The sequence below is a fragment of the Silurus aristotelis genome (genome assembly GCF_946808225.1).
Source record: "Silurus aristotelis genome assembly, chromosome: 14".
Classification (NCBI taxonomy): domain Eukaryota; kingdom Metazoa; phylum Chordata; class Actinopteri; order Siluriformes; family Siluridae; genus Silurus; species Silurus aristotelis.
Window position 1 is genome coordinate 20,534,082 of NC_139587.1, and position 18,515 is coordinate 20,552,596.

The 18,515-nt window shown below is 35.7% G+C and overlaps 1 protein-coding gene across 1 annotated transcript; it reads left to right on the forward strand.

Moving 5' to 3' along the window:
• Nucleotides 1-3,493: 3,493 nt before the first annotated feature.
• On the forward strand, nucleotides 3,494-11,908 carry slc25a48 (solute carrier family 25 member 48). The gene is made up of 7 exons (XM_083560756.1): nucleotides 3,494-3,755; nucleotides 4,460-4,503; nucleotides 4,683-4,754; nucleotides 5,466-5,718; nucleotides 5,918-6,190; nucleotides 6,642-6,775; nucleotides 11,093-11,908. The coding sequence occupies exons 1-7, from the start codon at nucleotides 3,710-3,712 to the stop codon at nucleotides 11,195-11,197; spliced, it is 927 nt and encodes a 308-aa protein (XP_083416882.1). The 5' UTR covers nucleotides 3,494-3,709; the 3' UTR covers nucleotides 11,198-11,908.
• Nucleotides 11,909-18,515: the final 6,607 nt, after the last annotated feature.

Below are 18,515 nucleotides of genomic sequence, written 5' to 3' on the forward strand. Positions count from 1 at the left end.
GTAGAAACATAATACAGTATATAGTATATACACAACACAATATGCCAATTTGTACTCATCAAATTGGTCGTTTGGCCTGATAAAGCTGATATGACCGAACGAACACTGTTTCTATCTTAGTCAGATGACTATCAGTGAGTTGTCTAATGCAAACATATTAAGAGTTTAAATTCTTAATATAAAGAATGCTAGCAGGACCCCTTTATTCAAAAAATTGCAGAGGATACCCATGTAGACACATAAACCATGATCTATATGCAGTTACACTTTCCTCTGCACCAACATGCCTGAACTAAATCCAGGCATGTTGGTGCAGAGGGTAATATATTAGATATATACACTGTATGGTATGTGCTTTTTAAGCATTGCATTCCACATTTAATTCCAATTTGCTCTTTTCACACTTCTGGGAAGATGTTCCAATAGATTTTGGAGAGGTAGGCTGTTAGTAAAGTCTGTTAGTAAAGTCAGGTAAAAAAATACAATAGGGTGAAGGGGCCTGGGGTGCAGACATTGTTGTAATTCATCCCAAGATTTTCAGTAATGTTGAAATCAAAGCTGTATAGCAGGCTACTCAAGAGCTTTCTCTTCTTTCCAAACCATGTAAACCATTTATTCATGAAGCTTGCTTGGTTTGGGATTCCAAGTTCAAGTGAACTCAAAATTTAAATATACCGCATCCAAAGACAACCTATACAACTGTGTGCCTCTACTTTTGTGCAGTTTGAAGAAGAACTATTCACATCCCAGTCACAAACTGTTTAACCTCCTTCCATCCACCATCACACTACTGAACTGTACAAGACAACGTTAGTGTATAAACACTGTTTATAACTTCTGTACAATTATTCATACAATGTACATATTACTAATTCAGTAATATGTACATTAGTACATATTAGAATTAGAATTAGTAATATGTACATATTACTAATTCAGGTCCCCTGGTGGTCTAGTGGTTAAGATGCAGCGCTCCCACCGCTGCGACCCGGGTTCGATTCCCGGTCAGGGAACCATCCCCAGCCACTCTTAGTGCCGGTCCCAAGCCCGGATAAATTGGGGAGGGTTGCGTTAGGAAGGGCATCCAGCGTGAAACATGTACCAAATCAAACGTGCGGAGGATCCGCTGTGGCGACCCCTAACGGGAGAAGCCGAAAAGAAAGTATTACATATTGTATTTTTTTATATTCCTCTTTCTCTACACATATTGTGACCTACATACATCTGCACTACTATTTTTATTTATGTTTATCTTTATATACCTTACTGTACACCCTCCTAATATTTCACATACATGTATACATATACAGTATATATATATATATATATATATATATATATATATATATATATATATATATATATATATATATAAAAAAATTTTTAATAGATTGATAAATATTCATTTATATTTACAATCAACATATACATGACACCTTAATGCCAAAGGTTTTTAAAAGTCATATGACTGTAATACTGTCAGGTTGCAAACTGATTTCACAGTTTAGCTTTCTGTTACCTGCCATAACCTAGGCAAGGTTATTAAAGGACAAGCCATGAGGTCATATACAGGTGTTGAGTTAATCATAAAACAAAATAGTCAAGAGTTACTGTTTAAAAGAAATGTTGAAAGTAGGGGTCAATGAAACAGGATTATTTCCCAGGAATAGCTCTTTGCTTACTAACAAACAGCACGAAAAACATATTAATACACAAAGTGGACTTTATATTTTTATCATCCAAATAAACCCTAATGTATGAAAAGCATGGATGTATATAAGTGGCTGTTTAAGTGCAGGACAAATGTTTGTCTGCACAACAGCAATATTTTCAGTCCATCCTAACCAATCTTTCAATATAGGGATTAGTGTCTGCTTAGACATGTACATGATTCTTGGAGTTGATATATTCTAAGCCATTGTAATCAAAATAAAGCAAGTCAATCTTTAACAATTGGTATTAAGGGTTTGTCTGCTTTTAATATCGCTATACTATACTAAGGACATGTCACGATTGCTTTATGTTCTTCTTCGTCTTTTGGCTGCTCCCATTAGGGGTCACCACAGCGGATCATCCGTCTCCACTCCCCCCTGTCCTCTACATCTGCCTCTTTCAAACCCAACTACCTGTATGTCTTCCTTCACCACATCCATAAACCTCCTCCTTGGCCTTCCTCTTTTGCTCCTTCCTAAGTGCTCCATCCTCAGCAGTCTCCTACCGATATACTCCATGTCCCTCCTCTGCACATGTCCAAACCGTCTCAATCTCGCCTTCCTCACCTTGTCCCCAAAATTTCCTACATGCGCTGTCCATCTAATAAACTCGTTTCTAATCCTATCCATCGTCGGCACTGCCAATGAAAATATCAGCATTTTCAGCTCTGCTACCTCCAGCTTCACCTCCTGTTTTTTGGTCAATGCCACTGTCTCTGAACTATACAGCATCGCAGGTCTCACCACAGTCCTATAAACTTCACCTTTCACTCTTGCAGATACTCTTCTATCACAAATCACTCCTGCCACTCTTCTCCACCACTCCACCCTGCCCGCACTCTTTTCTTCACTTCTCTAACACACTCTCCATTACTTTGCACTGTTGACCCCAGGTACCTAAACTCTTCCACATTCACCACCTCTTCTCCCTGCAGCTGCACCACTTCACTGCCCTCCCTCTAAGAGTGCACTGGCTTGTGCAACCCTAATGGCTGGGTTATGTCACAGTGCCTTAATTTAAATATATATTCGGGATATAGAATTTTATTTCTATTACTTCTTCCATGTGTGTTTTCCCTCCGTTTTAGATTCTGCCATATGCATGACACATTCAGACTTGAGAATCAGAAGTGCTGTAACATGTTAGTGAAACCACAGGCAAAGCTATATATAGTGAAGTCAGTTATGGTCATAAGATGCCATGTAGGAATGTGAATGGAGCTTATATATTGCCTGTCTTCATCAATAAAAAGAATGTTGTTGGTTTACTTTATAACCAATCATGTTTATATTTTATGAGACCTTAAAAGGTTACCATCCTTGTAACAGTATCATCATATAGCTTTTGGATTCAAGATACATTATCAAGTGTCTGTGTTGTACTGTAAATGTCTACATGAAACCCACATCCAGAGCTTAATTACTGTAGCAGCTGCAAATGTAGGAGCAACTGTATCTACAGTATCATGAACGTATAATGCAAGATAGATAGATAGATAGATAGATAGATAGATAGATAGATAGATAGATAGATAGATAGATAGATAGATAGATAGATAGATAGATAGATAGATAGATAGATAATACATATTATTTATAGACGATATAAGAATGTAAATCAAGATTTAAGTTAAATGATATTTCAGAAATGTGTTTTAAAAACTGGCTTTGCTACATGCATGTCGCTCCTATGACATGCCCTTTCAACGTATACTTTATAATACAACTCGTACAACACCTTTTTTTCCACACAGCTCTGGGAATCACTTGAGATATTATTGGTCCAGAGAGCTGGATCCCTCAAAGCCTCGCCCCTCAAACGTACAGATCGAAAGGAAAGTTGTTTTTGCTGTAAGGTGTTCTGTTTTCTTCCCTGCAAAGCGCCGTGCGCAGTGAAAAGCCTGTTATCTGGAATCCCGTGTGCAGTTTGAAGAAGACCCTTGTTCGAGCTGAATGCGCAAAAAAAACAACTTTTCCCCCACTAAAACATAAAAAAAATGACTTTCTTTCGGCTGGATGATTTTTTGGCAGGATGGATAGGAGGTAAGCGGTGGTTGTGTGTATTTATTTATTTATTTATCATCTTGTCATGTACTGGTCCTAGGTTAAATATATTGGTGGTGGTGGTGGTGGTGGTTGTGTGTGTGTTGGGGGGCGCGGGGGGGGGGGGTCGTTTGGGTGTGCTCGATTATTACTGTTCAAAGTCAAATCAAAGTAAGGGTCGATAACGCGCTGGTTTGGAGCGCGTGCCCTGAATCGGTACTGAATCTCCGATTATCGCTACTTCACTGCTGTTTCAGCCAAATGTCATCCAAACAGGGGCTCACATATGACTAGTAAAAAACAGGGGGAAACGAAACGCAGGAATCCTTACAGGGCAAATTTGGCATGTAGTAACTTCGCTTTACTTCCAAGAAAAAGTGCACACCGTTGTTCAGTAAAACCTGTTTATTATGCAGTAGGGGTTTGCTGTAGTGGGGCTGAAAAGTCTCACAGGATTTAAAGTTCAAATGCAAGTTGTTTTGAACCGGATATACCCGAAAAAACACTCTTTTACAAAGTCCCTGAGTTTAGTTGGGTGTTTACTTACTGACATTGTGTGGTATTCACTAGAGATGATAACTTGTTATTAAATCATCAGCAACAGACTGAACCCACAAACTCAACAGCTCATCCTCTCTAGACTACGGTTTTAATTAGAACAGGCTTAATGGATTATTGTTATTATTATTATTATTTTCCACCAGGTGCCTCCAGTGTGATTGTAGGACATCCACTTGACACCGTGAAGGTATCTTAAATCTTCAATAAATAAAAAAATAGAAAACAAAACAAAAAAGAAAAACCATACTGTAGCTATAAAAGGCAATCCTGTTATTTAAACGTTTTCTTTCACTCTTGCATTCATGTTTTATTTGGAAACTGTTTATGAGAACTCAATATGCTTACAATGTGATCTTCATTTAACAGACACGGTTACAAGCCGGCAAGGACTACAAAAACGCTTTCCACTGTATTGTTACCATCTACAAAAAAGAAACTGTAAGTGATATAAAACGTTCAATATGCATTATGGGGTATATAAAAGAAAAATCGAAATCTAATTCACTGTGTTAGCTTGTTGGTATCCAAATATGGTTGTCTGTCTGAAGCAAAAGTGCCTCATGAAGGGCCGAAATACAAACTTGATCGAGGGCCGAAAGTAATATTGCATTATAGCATGTATTATATTAAAATTAAAGTTGCTATGGCCCCTCTCATTTATATTTTCATTATTTTTTATAAACAAACAAATAAATTAATAAAAAGGAAACATGACTGTGATCTAATCTGATCAATTTACTGACACGCTCAGAATAATATTAAGTAGGGGAGAGTCAGTAAGTTTGCTTGTTGAATCAGTTTATAATTGTTGAAATTATTAGACTGAAGTCTGTTTACAGAAGAAGGCACTACTAAGGTTTTTGCAGCTTAAAAAGGAAATGGTATGGTAAATATAAAATTAAATATGTGTAAATAAAATATGTATATAATATAAATATAATATAATAAATAAAATATAATATAATAAAATTAAATATGTGTTTTCCCTTTTTTTTTTATCAAATATGGTATGGCTAGCCAAGGTCACCATGGCCTTACTTTGTCCCATTGGGCCCAATTTGGCCATCTCTGTTTTAAAAATATATATCCTAAAAAAAAATTCCAGTTTGTAAACAACTGACCTTTTAGTTTTTTGTTTTTTACTTGCAGCTTACTGGCTTCTTCAAAGGTCTATCTTTCCCACTGGCAAGCATCACAGTGTATAACTCGCTGGTGTTTGGCTTCTTCAGCAATGCTCAGAGATTTATTAGCAGTTTTCGTTATGGTGACAAAAGGCTCCCGTGCGATATGCTTGATCTTACTGTGGCCAGCACGATGACAGGCTTGGTATCAGTGAGCCTGGGAGCACCAGTGGACCTGGTCAAAATTAGACTTCAAATGCAAACGCAAACCATCCTCACACGTAAGTCTGAAATTAAAACATATCCCTGATGTAATTTCTTCTGAAGATTTTCAAATAAATGCCATTTCCAACTACACATTGTATTCTACCTGGCGAATGTTGATGCAATGCAGTCATTTATGATAACTTCTTAATCTGCAAAGTTAGCAGAATAGGGACATTGCCAATTTATGTAAAACATTTCATTTCATATTTTTAGAAAATGTAACACTTGCTGGCAATGGAAGTGTTCATCTTCAGAATCATCGAACAGAGTGCACAGTTTACAGAGGACCTCTTCACTGCATCAGCAGCATCCTGCAGACTGAGGGAATCCATGGGCTCTACAGAGGAGCAGGAGCCATGGTACTCCGTGATGTACCTGGTTATGCCCTCTACTTTATTCCATACACAATCATTTGTGGCTGGTTAAACCCTAACAGTAACAGCTCCCCTCACCCCTGCTCCATATGGATTGCTGGTGGATTAGCAGGTAAATAAAACCATGGCAATCCATGTACCTGTAGATATACCCTGAAAACTTCATAATTTAACAGCAAGAGTAGGCATATTTTGACAAACAACTTTGAACATATTATAATATATATATTATTATTAACATTTGTGAACATCGACAGTTAAAATTTCTAAAACAATTAATTAAATAGTTTACATTTGTTAGACCCCATTTGGGTAAAACATATGTGTGTGTGTGTGTGTGTGTGTGTGTGTGTGTGTGTGTGTGTGTGTGTGTGTGTGTGTGCGTGTGCGTGCGCGTGCGTGTGTGTTTGTTCAGCTGGCATTATTAAATCATAGAAACACCTGTAGTATAGATTTGATCTTGTGGTAAATTATGGATGAATCAATAAAATTCCTTCTTTGAAATGCTTCTCACTGAAGCGTGTGTCTCAGTTCTTGAATTTGTTCTTGTTCTTGTTTCACAGGATCTATTTCCTGGGTCACAGCAACGCCAGCTGATGTGGTTAAGAGTCGACTGCAAGCTGACACACTGCACCAAAGAAAGTATAAAGGAGTCATTCATTGCATCATGCAAAGTTACAGGACAGAAGGAATACATGTAAGTTTGCTATACTATACCATAATATTTATGGATGTAACTGTAGTTTAGTGCTTCCCCAGATAACCACCTAGGATCCACAGTTATATACAGAATCATAGTAACATAATAACCAGCCTTCTAGTTTAGCCCTCCTAACCGACATTAATAGTGAGAATCATATGAGTAAGCTCCTATGCCACAACTAATAGTCCAAATAGTATTACAGGGTGTATACTGTCTATTACAAAGAACACTCAGCAGGTTTTCACCAACGGTTGCTTGTTTTAGTGAGTGTTTTGAGCAGATGCTCAAGTATTCAATCATAAGTCTGGCACCCATCCAGTCACTGATACACTTATGGTTAAGGCATGTAGTTCCTGTAGAGGCATGTAGAGTAAATTAACATTCAGACTTCATACTTGTTTTATATATATATATATATTATATTCATATATATTATATATATATTATATTCATACTTGTTTTATATATATATATATATATATATATATATATATATATATATATATATATATATATATATATATATATACAGTGAGGAAAATAAGTATTTGAACACCCTGCTTTTTTGCAAGTTCTCCCACTTAGAAATCATGGAGGGCTCTGAAAATGTCATCGTAGGTGCATGTCCACTGTGAGAGACATAATCTAAAAAAAAATCCAGAAATCACAATATATGATTTTTAAACTATTTATTTGTATGATACAGCTGCAAATAAGTATTTGAACACCTGTCTATCAGCTAAAATTCTGAACCTCAAAGACCTGTTAGTCTGCCATTAAAATGTCCACCTCCACTACATTTATTATCCTAAATTAGATGCACCTGTTTGAGGTCGTTAGCTGCATAAAGACACCTGTCCACCCCATACAATCAGTAAGAATCCAACTACTAACATGGCCAAGACCAAAGAGCTGTTCAAAGACACTAGAGACAAAATTGTACACCTCCACAAGGCTGGAAAGGGCTACGGGGAAATTGCCAAGCAGCTTGGTGGAACAATCATTAGAAAATGAAAGAAGCTAAACATGACTGTCAATCTCCCTCGGACTGGGGCTCCATGCAAGATCTCACCTCGTGGGGTCTCATTGATCCTAAGGAAGGTGAGAAATCAGGCCAGAACTACACGGGAGGAGCTGGTCAATGACCTGAAAAGAGCTGGGACCACCGTTTCCAAGGTTACTGTTGGTAATACACTAAGACGTCATGGTTTAAAATCATGCATGGCACGGAAGGTTCCCCTGTTAAAACCAGCACATGTCCAGGCACGTCTTAAGTTTGCCAATGACCATTTGGATGATCCAGAGAAGTCATGGGAGAAAGTCATGTGGTCAGATGAGACCAAAATAGAACTTTTGGGTCATAATTCCACTAAACGTGTTTGAAGGAAGAAGACTGATGAGTACCATCCCAAGAACACCATCCCTACTGTGAAGCATGGGGGTGGTAGCATCATGCTTTGGGGGTGTTTTTCTGCACATGGGACAGGGCGACTGCACTGTATTAAGGAGAGGATGACCGGGGCCATGTATTGCGAGATTTTGGGGAACAACCACCTTCCTTCAGTTAGAGCATTAAAGATGGGTCGAGGCTGGGTCTTCCAACATGACAATGACCCGAAGCACACAGCCAGGATAACCAAGGAGTGGCTCTGTAAGAAGCATATCAAGATTCTGGCGTGGCCTAGCCAGTCTCCAGACCTAAACCCAATAGAGAATCTTTAGAGGGAGCTCAAACTCCGTGTTTCTCAGCAACAGGCCAGAAACCTGACTGATCTAGAGAAGATCTGTGTGGAGGAGTGGGCTAAAATCCCTCCTGCAGTGTGTGCAAACCTGGTGAAAAACTACAGGATACGTTTGACCTCTGTAATTGCAAACAAACAAATATTAACATTGACTTTCTCAGGTGTTCAAATACTTATTTGCAGCTGTATCATACAAATAAATAGTAAAAAAATCATACATTGTGATTTCTGGATTTTTTTTTTTTAGATTATGTCTCACAGTGGACATGCACCTACGATGACAATTTCAGACCCCTGCATGATTTTTTAATGGGAGAACTTGCAAAATAGCAGTGTGTTCAAATACTTATGTATATGTGTATGCATGTGTATGTATATATATATATATATATATATATATATATATATATATATATATATATATATATATATATACATACACAAGATGTCTTTTGATTTTGTACATATTTGAATATAGAAAAAAAATTTAACTGTATGCACTGACATACAGCTCAATTCAGATATTGAATTAGGGAAGAAGGTGTCAATGCATTGCATTCACTATTGAGAGGAGCAGTGGAAACCAAGCTAATTTAGGGCCACTAGTTAGATTTGCTTGTTTGACACTAGAAAATTAAGCCACTATTTGGCCAGTGTGTCAAGACATAGTGGGCTCTCTAGCTCTGCTGGGGATAATCACAGTTGACAGGGGTCCCTTTGTTATTAGTAAAGAGATCTATCTATGTCATGACATTATCTGAATGGACCAGCATGTATCGGTGTCTCATAACTGAAAAGTAGAGTTTAAGGACTAGACAGACCCACCTACGGATCACAGGGTTTTGTGGTGTAAAAGTTTATCTAAAATCAGTGCTACCGGATTTTTATACACCTTTCATGTGATATAGCAAACAACAAAAATTAGTGAAAAAACTAATATATTTGGTGTAAAAAAAATTAATAATCTCAATCACATTCAAGCCCATGTGCAAATGAAATGATTATATACCTGTCATGAACAAAGTGATTCTGATGAACCCTAAACAAAGATCAGATTATTTTGTAGAATTTTTTCGAAACCTTCTTGGTTTCTTTGGACTGCTAAAACCAGGGTCTGCAAAGAGAGCTTACAAAGTTTATACAGGATTTTCTTCTCAGGTATCAGGCATAATGGTCACTAGTTACATGTGAAAGCAATCTCTTGTATTCTTAACATGTTCCCATGGTTAGACTGAACTGCTTTTGCAAAAAAAAAAAAAAAAACTAAGTTGCAAATATTGCTCAATATGTTCTGATCTGATGAAAGCAATTTTTTCTGCCAAATACAAAAAGATATAAAGATGTACTTGGCACAAAACAAGGCAGCTTATCAGCCAAAAAGAACACAGTGTCTAAGTTAAAGTATGATGGTGTTGGTATTATGCTTTGGGGCTACCTTTCTTTAACTGGTATTGGGGCTTTAATTAAGATGAATAATGAACGGCTCAAAAAAGTAATATTTTTGGCAAAAAATTGCAGACCTCTAATAATGAAGAACAATTTGAATTAAAGTCAACAAATAAATGGCATCAGAAGAAGAATGACAATATTTAGGAAATGCTGGATCTAAATCCCATCCAAAACCTGTGGTATGATTGAAAAAGGGCAGTGCACAGGACAGCCTATTGAAATGTAATATCTATGGATTTTTTGGAGTGAAATAAGGCAAGTAAATAGATTCAAAGTGCTTAACACAGTATTACATAAATGGGTGTATACACATATGCCACCTTGCTGAGATTTTCATTGGGAGTGACGATGATGGACAGGATTAGAAACAAGTTTATTAGAGGGACAGTGCATGTAGGAGGATTGAAATAGTTTGCACATGCGGTATATCGGTAGACGAATGCTTAATTTAGCTGTTTCTGAGACCTGTAATTTTCTCTCAAGGGCTTTTTGGGCTGCAGTCCAAAAGACCATCCTCGGCACAGAGTTTGTTTCTTTGGTTGATTTACATCTGTCTGGCAGTGAGGACTGTGCCAACTACACTTGAGCCTCTGCTAGTTATGAGCCAAGCATAAGAATGGCAATGTGAACTGTTGGATATTGATGCTATTTACATGAAACATATCCTATGGTCACTTCATAATTTTGTCAAAGGTCTCAGCATGCACACCTGGACAAGAAGGTGATAATGTGATTCTCACTGCCCACAGAAGTTAGGAAGGGTAACTTCTGGTCAGTTATCTACATCACAGACTGGTATACATTTCAATGTTCATAGCATAGCCTATTTGTAAATAATAATAGTTCCCTTCGATTTCCTCCGGAAATAAAAAAGTATTGCCTTAGTAACATATGCAAAAAGGTTGTTTTGTCTACTTTCAAAGATTGAAGCATTTAAATAGGCACCAATTACATCAAAAACCCTACCACTTTCCTAACTTTTACCATGATAATATGCCTGGTTTTTCCCTTAATAAGTGGCTTATTATTGTTTATTATTTATTATGCATATTATAAACCATGTCAACTAATACAAATAGATGCATAAAACCATCTGAAATGTTTTCAACCTCCAATTTAGGTCTTTTTCCGTGGGGCATCAGTAAGTGCCATCAGAGGATTTCCAATGAGCGCTACAATGTTCCTGGGTTATGAATTGTCTCTCAAGTTTTTCCGAAGCCTGTGAAGTGTCCAAGATTCCACCTAACACAACAGATTTTTTTTTGAATGTTGAAAGAGTTTGATTAAGATTTCATTGTGCAACTATTAAGTTTAATGGACTAAATATGGGTAACTTGGTTGTCGATACCTTGTTTGGTTATCAATGACATTTTTACTTACTTCTTATATTAAGAGAAGAAATATAGTATAAAAATTGCACATGATTTTAGAAATTCTTTTACCAGAGCATTTTAATATATGTATATTTAATAACATTGCATTTGTTAGCATGGTTTCTCTATAAAGAATTATAATATTTTGTAAAAAAAAAAAAAAAAAGTGGGCAATGGTTTGTGTCCTAAGAATGTATTTTTTTTTTTTATTATTTTTACCATCATATAATTATTTACAAATACAATAGCAGAATTCCAACTAGAGATAAGAAAAATATAAATATATGTGTGTGTTTGTGTGTGTGTGTGTAATATAACAAGATTAAATATTTAGCATTATGAGGTATACTAAACTAGTATAATATGTAAAAAAAAAAAAGAAAAAGAAAAAAAGGAGCCGATTAGATTTAATTCAGCTTTTTTGTCATTGTGCAAAGTACAGAGCAAGAAATATAGTTTGACTTTTAACAAGAGTGTAACAAGATTAATGGTTTGTCATTACTGATTTCTCCAAAAATGTATGTGTAGTAAAGCTAATATAATAAATCTACAACTCTAAATAACATACATGACAGTTTTTTTATTTTTATATTTAAATGTGATAAATATTTCCACCAGGTGGCGATATTGCATAAAATTATAATAGTTTGTGCAGTGAGTTGTGTTTTGGGTTTTCTAACGCTAGGGGTCAGCAGTGTACCTAATTATTGGATCTGTATTTACTGCTACTACTGTCGATTTTAAGATAGGAATAACATAAAGTAGAATAAACAACTATGTTATTTTATAACACTCAATTATAATGATGGTTTATTATAAATTTATATTATAAACTTTATATATATATATATATATATATATATATATATATATATATATATATATATATATATATATATATATATATATTTCTTTGAATTTAAATGTATTTGTATAAATGAAATAGCATGTAATATAATGGAAAATTAGCTAAATGCACAGGTATAGGAATTGTTTTTAATCTTATATTAATAACTAAAAGTAAAAGTAAGTAATAACTATAGTCTTACTAAAATCTACCTGATTTGTATTTTTTGACCGAAAACTTCTATTTTTAAATCTGTTGTGGAAAAGTTAAATGTCAGCAGATAGCAATGTTTCTTTAGCGATGAGGTTATTGCTGACTGGTCATAAATTATTTCTAGATAACCTTATTTACAGCCAGTATCTAAAAGGTCCTGTCTCCATCATCAGCGTTGATTCTGAACATACTGAATGCAATTCATCTCAGAATATCCAGTGAAAGGCCCACAGTAAGAAAATGAGAGAAGGCTCTTCGGTTATTGATTTCTTTAAGGGGATTAAAATGGAATCTTTGGGGTTGAAACCTCCTGAGCCACATAAAGACATGTATGCTTCTAACAGAAATGGGTTATTGTCCCTACTCATTGTCTGTCAGCCACGGGATTGTTTTAAAAGGGGAAAGAAATCACAAACTAAAATCAGACTCTGTTGTTAATAACACAATAACACAAATAAAGCAAAATAATACTTTAATTAAGCTTTATTGTAAAATTCATTTGAAATTGTAAAAAAAAAGGGGGATCTGTTGATCTAAGTATTCATTTTAGACAAATGGTTACATTCGGGCAACAATTACAATATTCAACTAAATTCAGTGGCAGTTGCATTTTTAATGCTTGATCACCTCTTGCAATCCACATGCTATCATTCATTGTGCATCAGTGACTGTTTCTTGGCAGAGACGTTGTGATTGGGTTACCTCAGCGTGTCCGTGGATGTCATGAATAAGGTTTTATTGCTCTTTTATTGTTGGGACAGAGAAGGTTCGCATGCCAGCTGCTGCTCCTGGCTGGTATAAATCCCCAGAGTGCACCTCCCTACAAAAAAGCAAACATGAGACAAGAGAAACATAATGACCAGCCGCTGCACTACCTGAGGATCTCTCTTTACTAACCCAACTTTACATACGTTAGATCAGTTTGTCGGGACATTATTTTGTAGCAGTGACATTAATGACTTGATGCATCAGACACCATAAATGATTAGAAATCAGGTTATAAAACCCACACAAATCCAACTAAAGTTCAAATGAACAGTAGTGGTGACGTGCAAATATGAAAAGTGTCACAATGTTTTTTATGCATGCTACAATTCTGCTTTTTGTGATAAAAATTCAATTCTTAAAAGTAACACAAGAATCATTGCAGCTAGCTTCAGTTATAACGCTGTGATGCTTTTAGGGTGAAATTAAACGTCTTCATCAATGGCCTTTTAGATGAAACAGTGGACAAATGGTTTTTTTTTTCTTGACAGGTAAATGACACTAATCTGCCTAAAAAAGACATTTTGTTCTCCCTATGGACAATCAAGCTTATTTTCACTTAACCTTACTCACATGTGTTGAGGTGCAGTAGCTCTCTCTCTCTCTCTCTCTCTCTCTCTCTCTCTCTCTCTCTCTCTCTCTCTCTCTCTCTGTCTCTCTCTCTCTCACACACACACACACACACACACACTATATATATATATATAGTGTGTATTATGTATTTTGCTACAAAGTGCATATTTAAATTATTATAGCAGCAGTTGGAACATGAATATAGGACATGAGGAGGCTCCACGGGCTGCTGCATGTTTTAGACAGCAGGGTGGCTTAAATGAACCATATTAACAAAATGATCTTTTGGAATTATTATTTATTATTTGGTGCTAGATGCTTGGTATGTAAATAAGGCTTTTTTTTCTAAGTATTTAGAATAAGAGTTATTTGGTGTTATGTAAAAACACTGCATAGTTATATAATAATGCATATAATATAACATTAAGCCTTATGCAACGATATAACATGAACTTTCTGTACACCTTTATTTATTTAATCAAGCATACATTAGGCAGGATAGTGAACAGCGTAAAGCATACTTTATAAAAGACTGCATTAGCTCAAAACAGATCTGTTGAGTCTATTGTTGAGCTGCAAGGTCATAAAACAGCTGTCCATTTGGTCACAAATGTAAGTCAAGAGATCACTTCCCTGTCGATGTCTAATGATTTTAGATAGATTCAGCGAACTGGACAGCAGGATTTAAAACAGAAAACCAATGACAGGTGATCTGGCCTCTTACATTTTTAAATACTGTATTATAACAAGGATGTTCCTAACAGTGGCAGGCCGTGCATTCGGTACCTGGGCCTTCAGGGACTTACCCGACTAAATCCACCTCTTAATACCACCACTATCACATCGCAATTATAGAAACCATCATCACTACACCATCTACACTACAACCACAACTGTGCCACCTACATCATCTGGAGCAGTTCAGAATCAAAATTATATTGTATTCACTGGTCTGGAAGTGGTGATCAAACCCTTTCCCGGGCTGAGACGAGCTAGCTAGCATCGGGGTTGGCTGAACCCTCCTCAAAAGTGCTTTTCTGGAAAAATTTATTTTTAAGTATGTCCGAGACCAAATAAATTTCTCTTGCTCCGTAAGCATAAAAAAGTGTAACTCAGATGTATTAATGTGTATGAGCAATATAGACATGTTTTTTAGCCAGTCGAGCTTGGCTGTAACAGTTTCCCTCTGACCAACTAATCAGAGGATGGAAAAATGCTGATGCTATTCTGGGTCAGCTAGCTGCCCTGTGAGGCGAATCTGAAATCTGATTGGTTAAAGAAACAGAACTAATTCTTAAGGAGACTATGGTAAAAAGGCCAGCATTAATGACTTTGAATAGACTGTTGGAAAATAAATAAATACTGATATTTTTTAGGCCAGCAAAGAAAGACTTTGCTGGCCTAAAAAATATCAGAAGCACTAAACTATATTTACAACATAAATTTTAATATTTGTTCCATAAACTAAACTAAACTGACTGCGAACCACTGGTTCTTTAGAGTACCAAGTAACAAGAAGAAATGCCACAACTATAGTCATAAACAGTATGGAAAAAGATTTTCACAAATAAATGTCACTTTGCTTTTATCGATATTTATATAATTTAATACATTTATATTATTTTGTCATAAAAGCTCATAAATGCAGAATCCAACTTTTCACAATTATTTAAGGACTACATATATTATACATTTTCATGACCTAAAAGTCAGTGGTGTCTTTAGCCTCATTGTTCTCTTGCTCTGGTCACAGCATACACAACCCACACATGAATATACCGAGTTTTCTATTTTTGTGTGATCTACACAGAAAGCTTAAGAAGAAGTGAAACAGATTTTAATTTTTTTTTATGTGATTTTAATCTTAGGAATTTGTAATTACATTACTAGAAAAGAATACAGTAAATAATAAATGAATATTATGACTCAAGTTTTAAAAAAAATATTGTAGATTAAAATCTCAAATTATTAAATCTCACCATTGGTGGGCCGTCAGGGTCAGCAAAGCCTTCTTTGCAGGTCTATCAGAAACAGAGACTTATGTTTAAATATATATTTGTCCATGAAAATGTATAGCAATTATGCCCAATATTCTATTGCTTCATTTCATAATTTCTCTCCTTGCAGCAGCGCATCCGATTGTGACGATACGTTGGAGTATCCAATTAGATTTAAGCTGTAACATCACATATTGCTGTGAGGCCAGCAGAAATGAAGTTAAAGTTGAAAGTTGCTTTAACCAATCAAATTGCAAACTGGTCTCTCCAAGGCCCCCTAGCTGGCGTCCAATCACGTCAGGTATTTTGACGTCCTTTGCTTGGATGGTCAAAGAGCACACTAGTCAGACTTGCAAACTGCCTCTGTAAGATGCAAGAGGCAAGATCAAATTTACTTGAGTGGATTTAGTAGCTGATTTTTTTTTTCCCCACAATGACTGAAAGAGCAGAAGAAATTGATTTGGTTGCAGATACACTTACATTTTGTGGGAAAAGATTAGGCAAAACAGTTAAAAACAGTTGTTTAGCTCTCTCATGAACCATTTATACTCTCGCATGCTCTTTTCTGTCAAATTTGCACTAAAACCTAAAATCTTGCTTTGTTTTAAATCCCTAGGAAAACCAAAATGCACCAGAAAAAAACGCATACAAATACACAGAACACCCAGGGTCAATTTATGAGGTTATTATTGGTGCTAGAGATTATGTACACAGGTGGTGCAGCTGTGACTGCGGTAAAAGAAGACTTGTTGAATTGTGTTCATTGGGTTTCTTGCTTTAGTAATTACATTTATTTTTCCACATTTACATCTATGAAATAATGTGAAAGCATTTAGATTAGAGGTAAATAGGAAAAAAAGGAAAATATAAATCATGATGAGGTAAGTGCTTCTAAAATGCTTACCTTTTATTTTAATAGCCAAATTAAGCTAACTTTGGTTGTTGGCAACTAATAATTTTCAGCAAGCTACTGTTAGATTAGCTAACTATCTTAAACATGATAATAAAGTAAGACTGGACTTTGAGAGTTTTATGTCTGTAAAAAAAACTTTGTAATAAAAATTATTTTAATTTTTTATTATTATTAATATTATTATTAATATTATTATTATTATTATTATTATTATTATTATTATTATTATTATTATTATTATTATTATAGAAAGTATCTATTTTCCTATTTTATAAACCTAAATTACATAAAATCTGTACTGTTGGATTTGATTTATATATATATATATATATATATATATATATATATATATATATATATATATATATATATATATATATATATATATATATATATTCTGTATGCATTAAATCAAATTTATTACCTGTAAATGCAGATGTAATGTTCTATATTTAAAACAGCAATATTATTTAATGTGATTCACCCCACATATTCATTCATTCATCCATTTTCTCCCGCTCATCCGTAATTCGGGTCGCGGGGGCAGCAGTCTAAGCAGGCCCCCGCCTTCGACTGCTGCCCAATCCTTACAGCACCGTCCCTTACGGTCCCTCCTGCAGGTGGTGAGCCCACGGGAACACCCCACATATGACATTCATATTCAAATGCTTTTGTCACCTTCTAAACTCAATATAATGTTCTACCCTGGCTTTACCCACAGCACACACTGCACAGCTGTCAGTAGTGTTTGTTTGGCTTTGATGAATAGGAGAGATAATGACAGATGAGCACCTTCAGCATCACCAAAAAAAACCCTATAAAACCACTCTTATAAACAAACTAAAGTTACTGAGCACATGTAATGCTAAGCTGTTGATTGATGGTGCCAGTATCTAAAAAGAAATGAAAGCAATTCAGCACCGACGTGTCCTTCAGCACAGGTGTGAAAATATATGGCATGTGAAGTGATTACGGTTAGTGAAAAACAGTTCAAATCTTTTGAAAGCGGAAATCTTGGAAATGACCATGCATTTCACTGCTTAAGAATGTTTTCTACAATTTCATGGTCATTGGTTATTAAATTTGTTGTGTTTGAAGGCAAAAAAATGGGGAGGGGTAAGGAAAAGGGCAAATTGTGGCTACAGATCTATCAGAGTGTCCATGCTGACCCTTTTGTCCTTTGCTGCAAGTGGCTCATGAGTATCAGAGCTGGACCATGAAGCATTGGAAGAACATAGCGTTTTTGAGGAATCGCTTTTTGTTTTACATCACGTGGATGGTCAGGTGTCTGTGCGAGATGCTTATCTGGAAAAGAGATGGCACCAGGATGAACTGAAGGAAGAAGGCAATTTGGTGGAGGTATCCCATGGAGACATTTGTGGGATGTCTGGAAAAATAAGTCTGATCTATAGAGGCCACGTCTTGTAAGTCACGAGATTTAAAAGAACTGTTGCTAACGTATTGGAGTCAGATATCCCAGAACACTTTCAAAGACCTCAAAGTCCAAGCCTTAACAGGTCAGTGATGATTTGACCTCACAAGGTTGCCTACACAAATGTAGGCAGGTGGTTTTAATGTTACGGTTGATATGGCGTATACATCCTTTATAAGTTACTGAAAAGAAAACGGAATATAAAATAAGCTGAATAATGTTTTTTTTATGACTAAAAATCTCACTGGAATTACCTAATATTTTTGTTGATTTCATGAACATAAGAGTACATTTACATGGATTTTGGTGTACACCAACAGTGTATGAAAAGCAGAATTGAGCTATTCTGAGACACAAATTCAACTCCACAGTCTTCCATCCGTGATCCTCCCTAACAAAAAACACATGCGTAGGTTGAGAATGCAAGTGC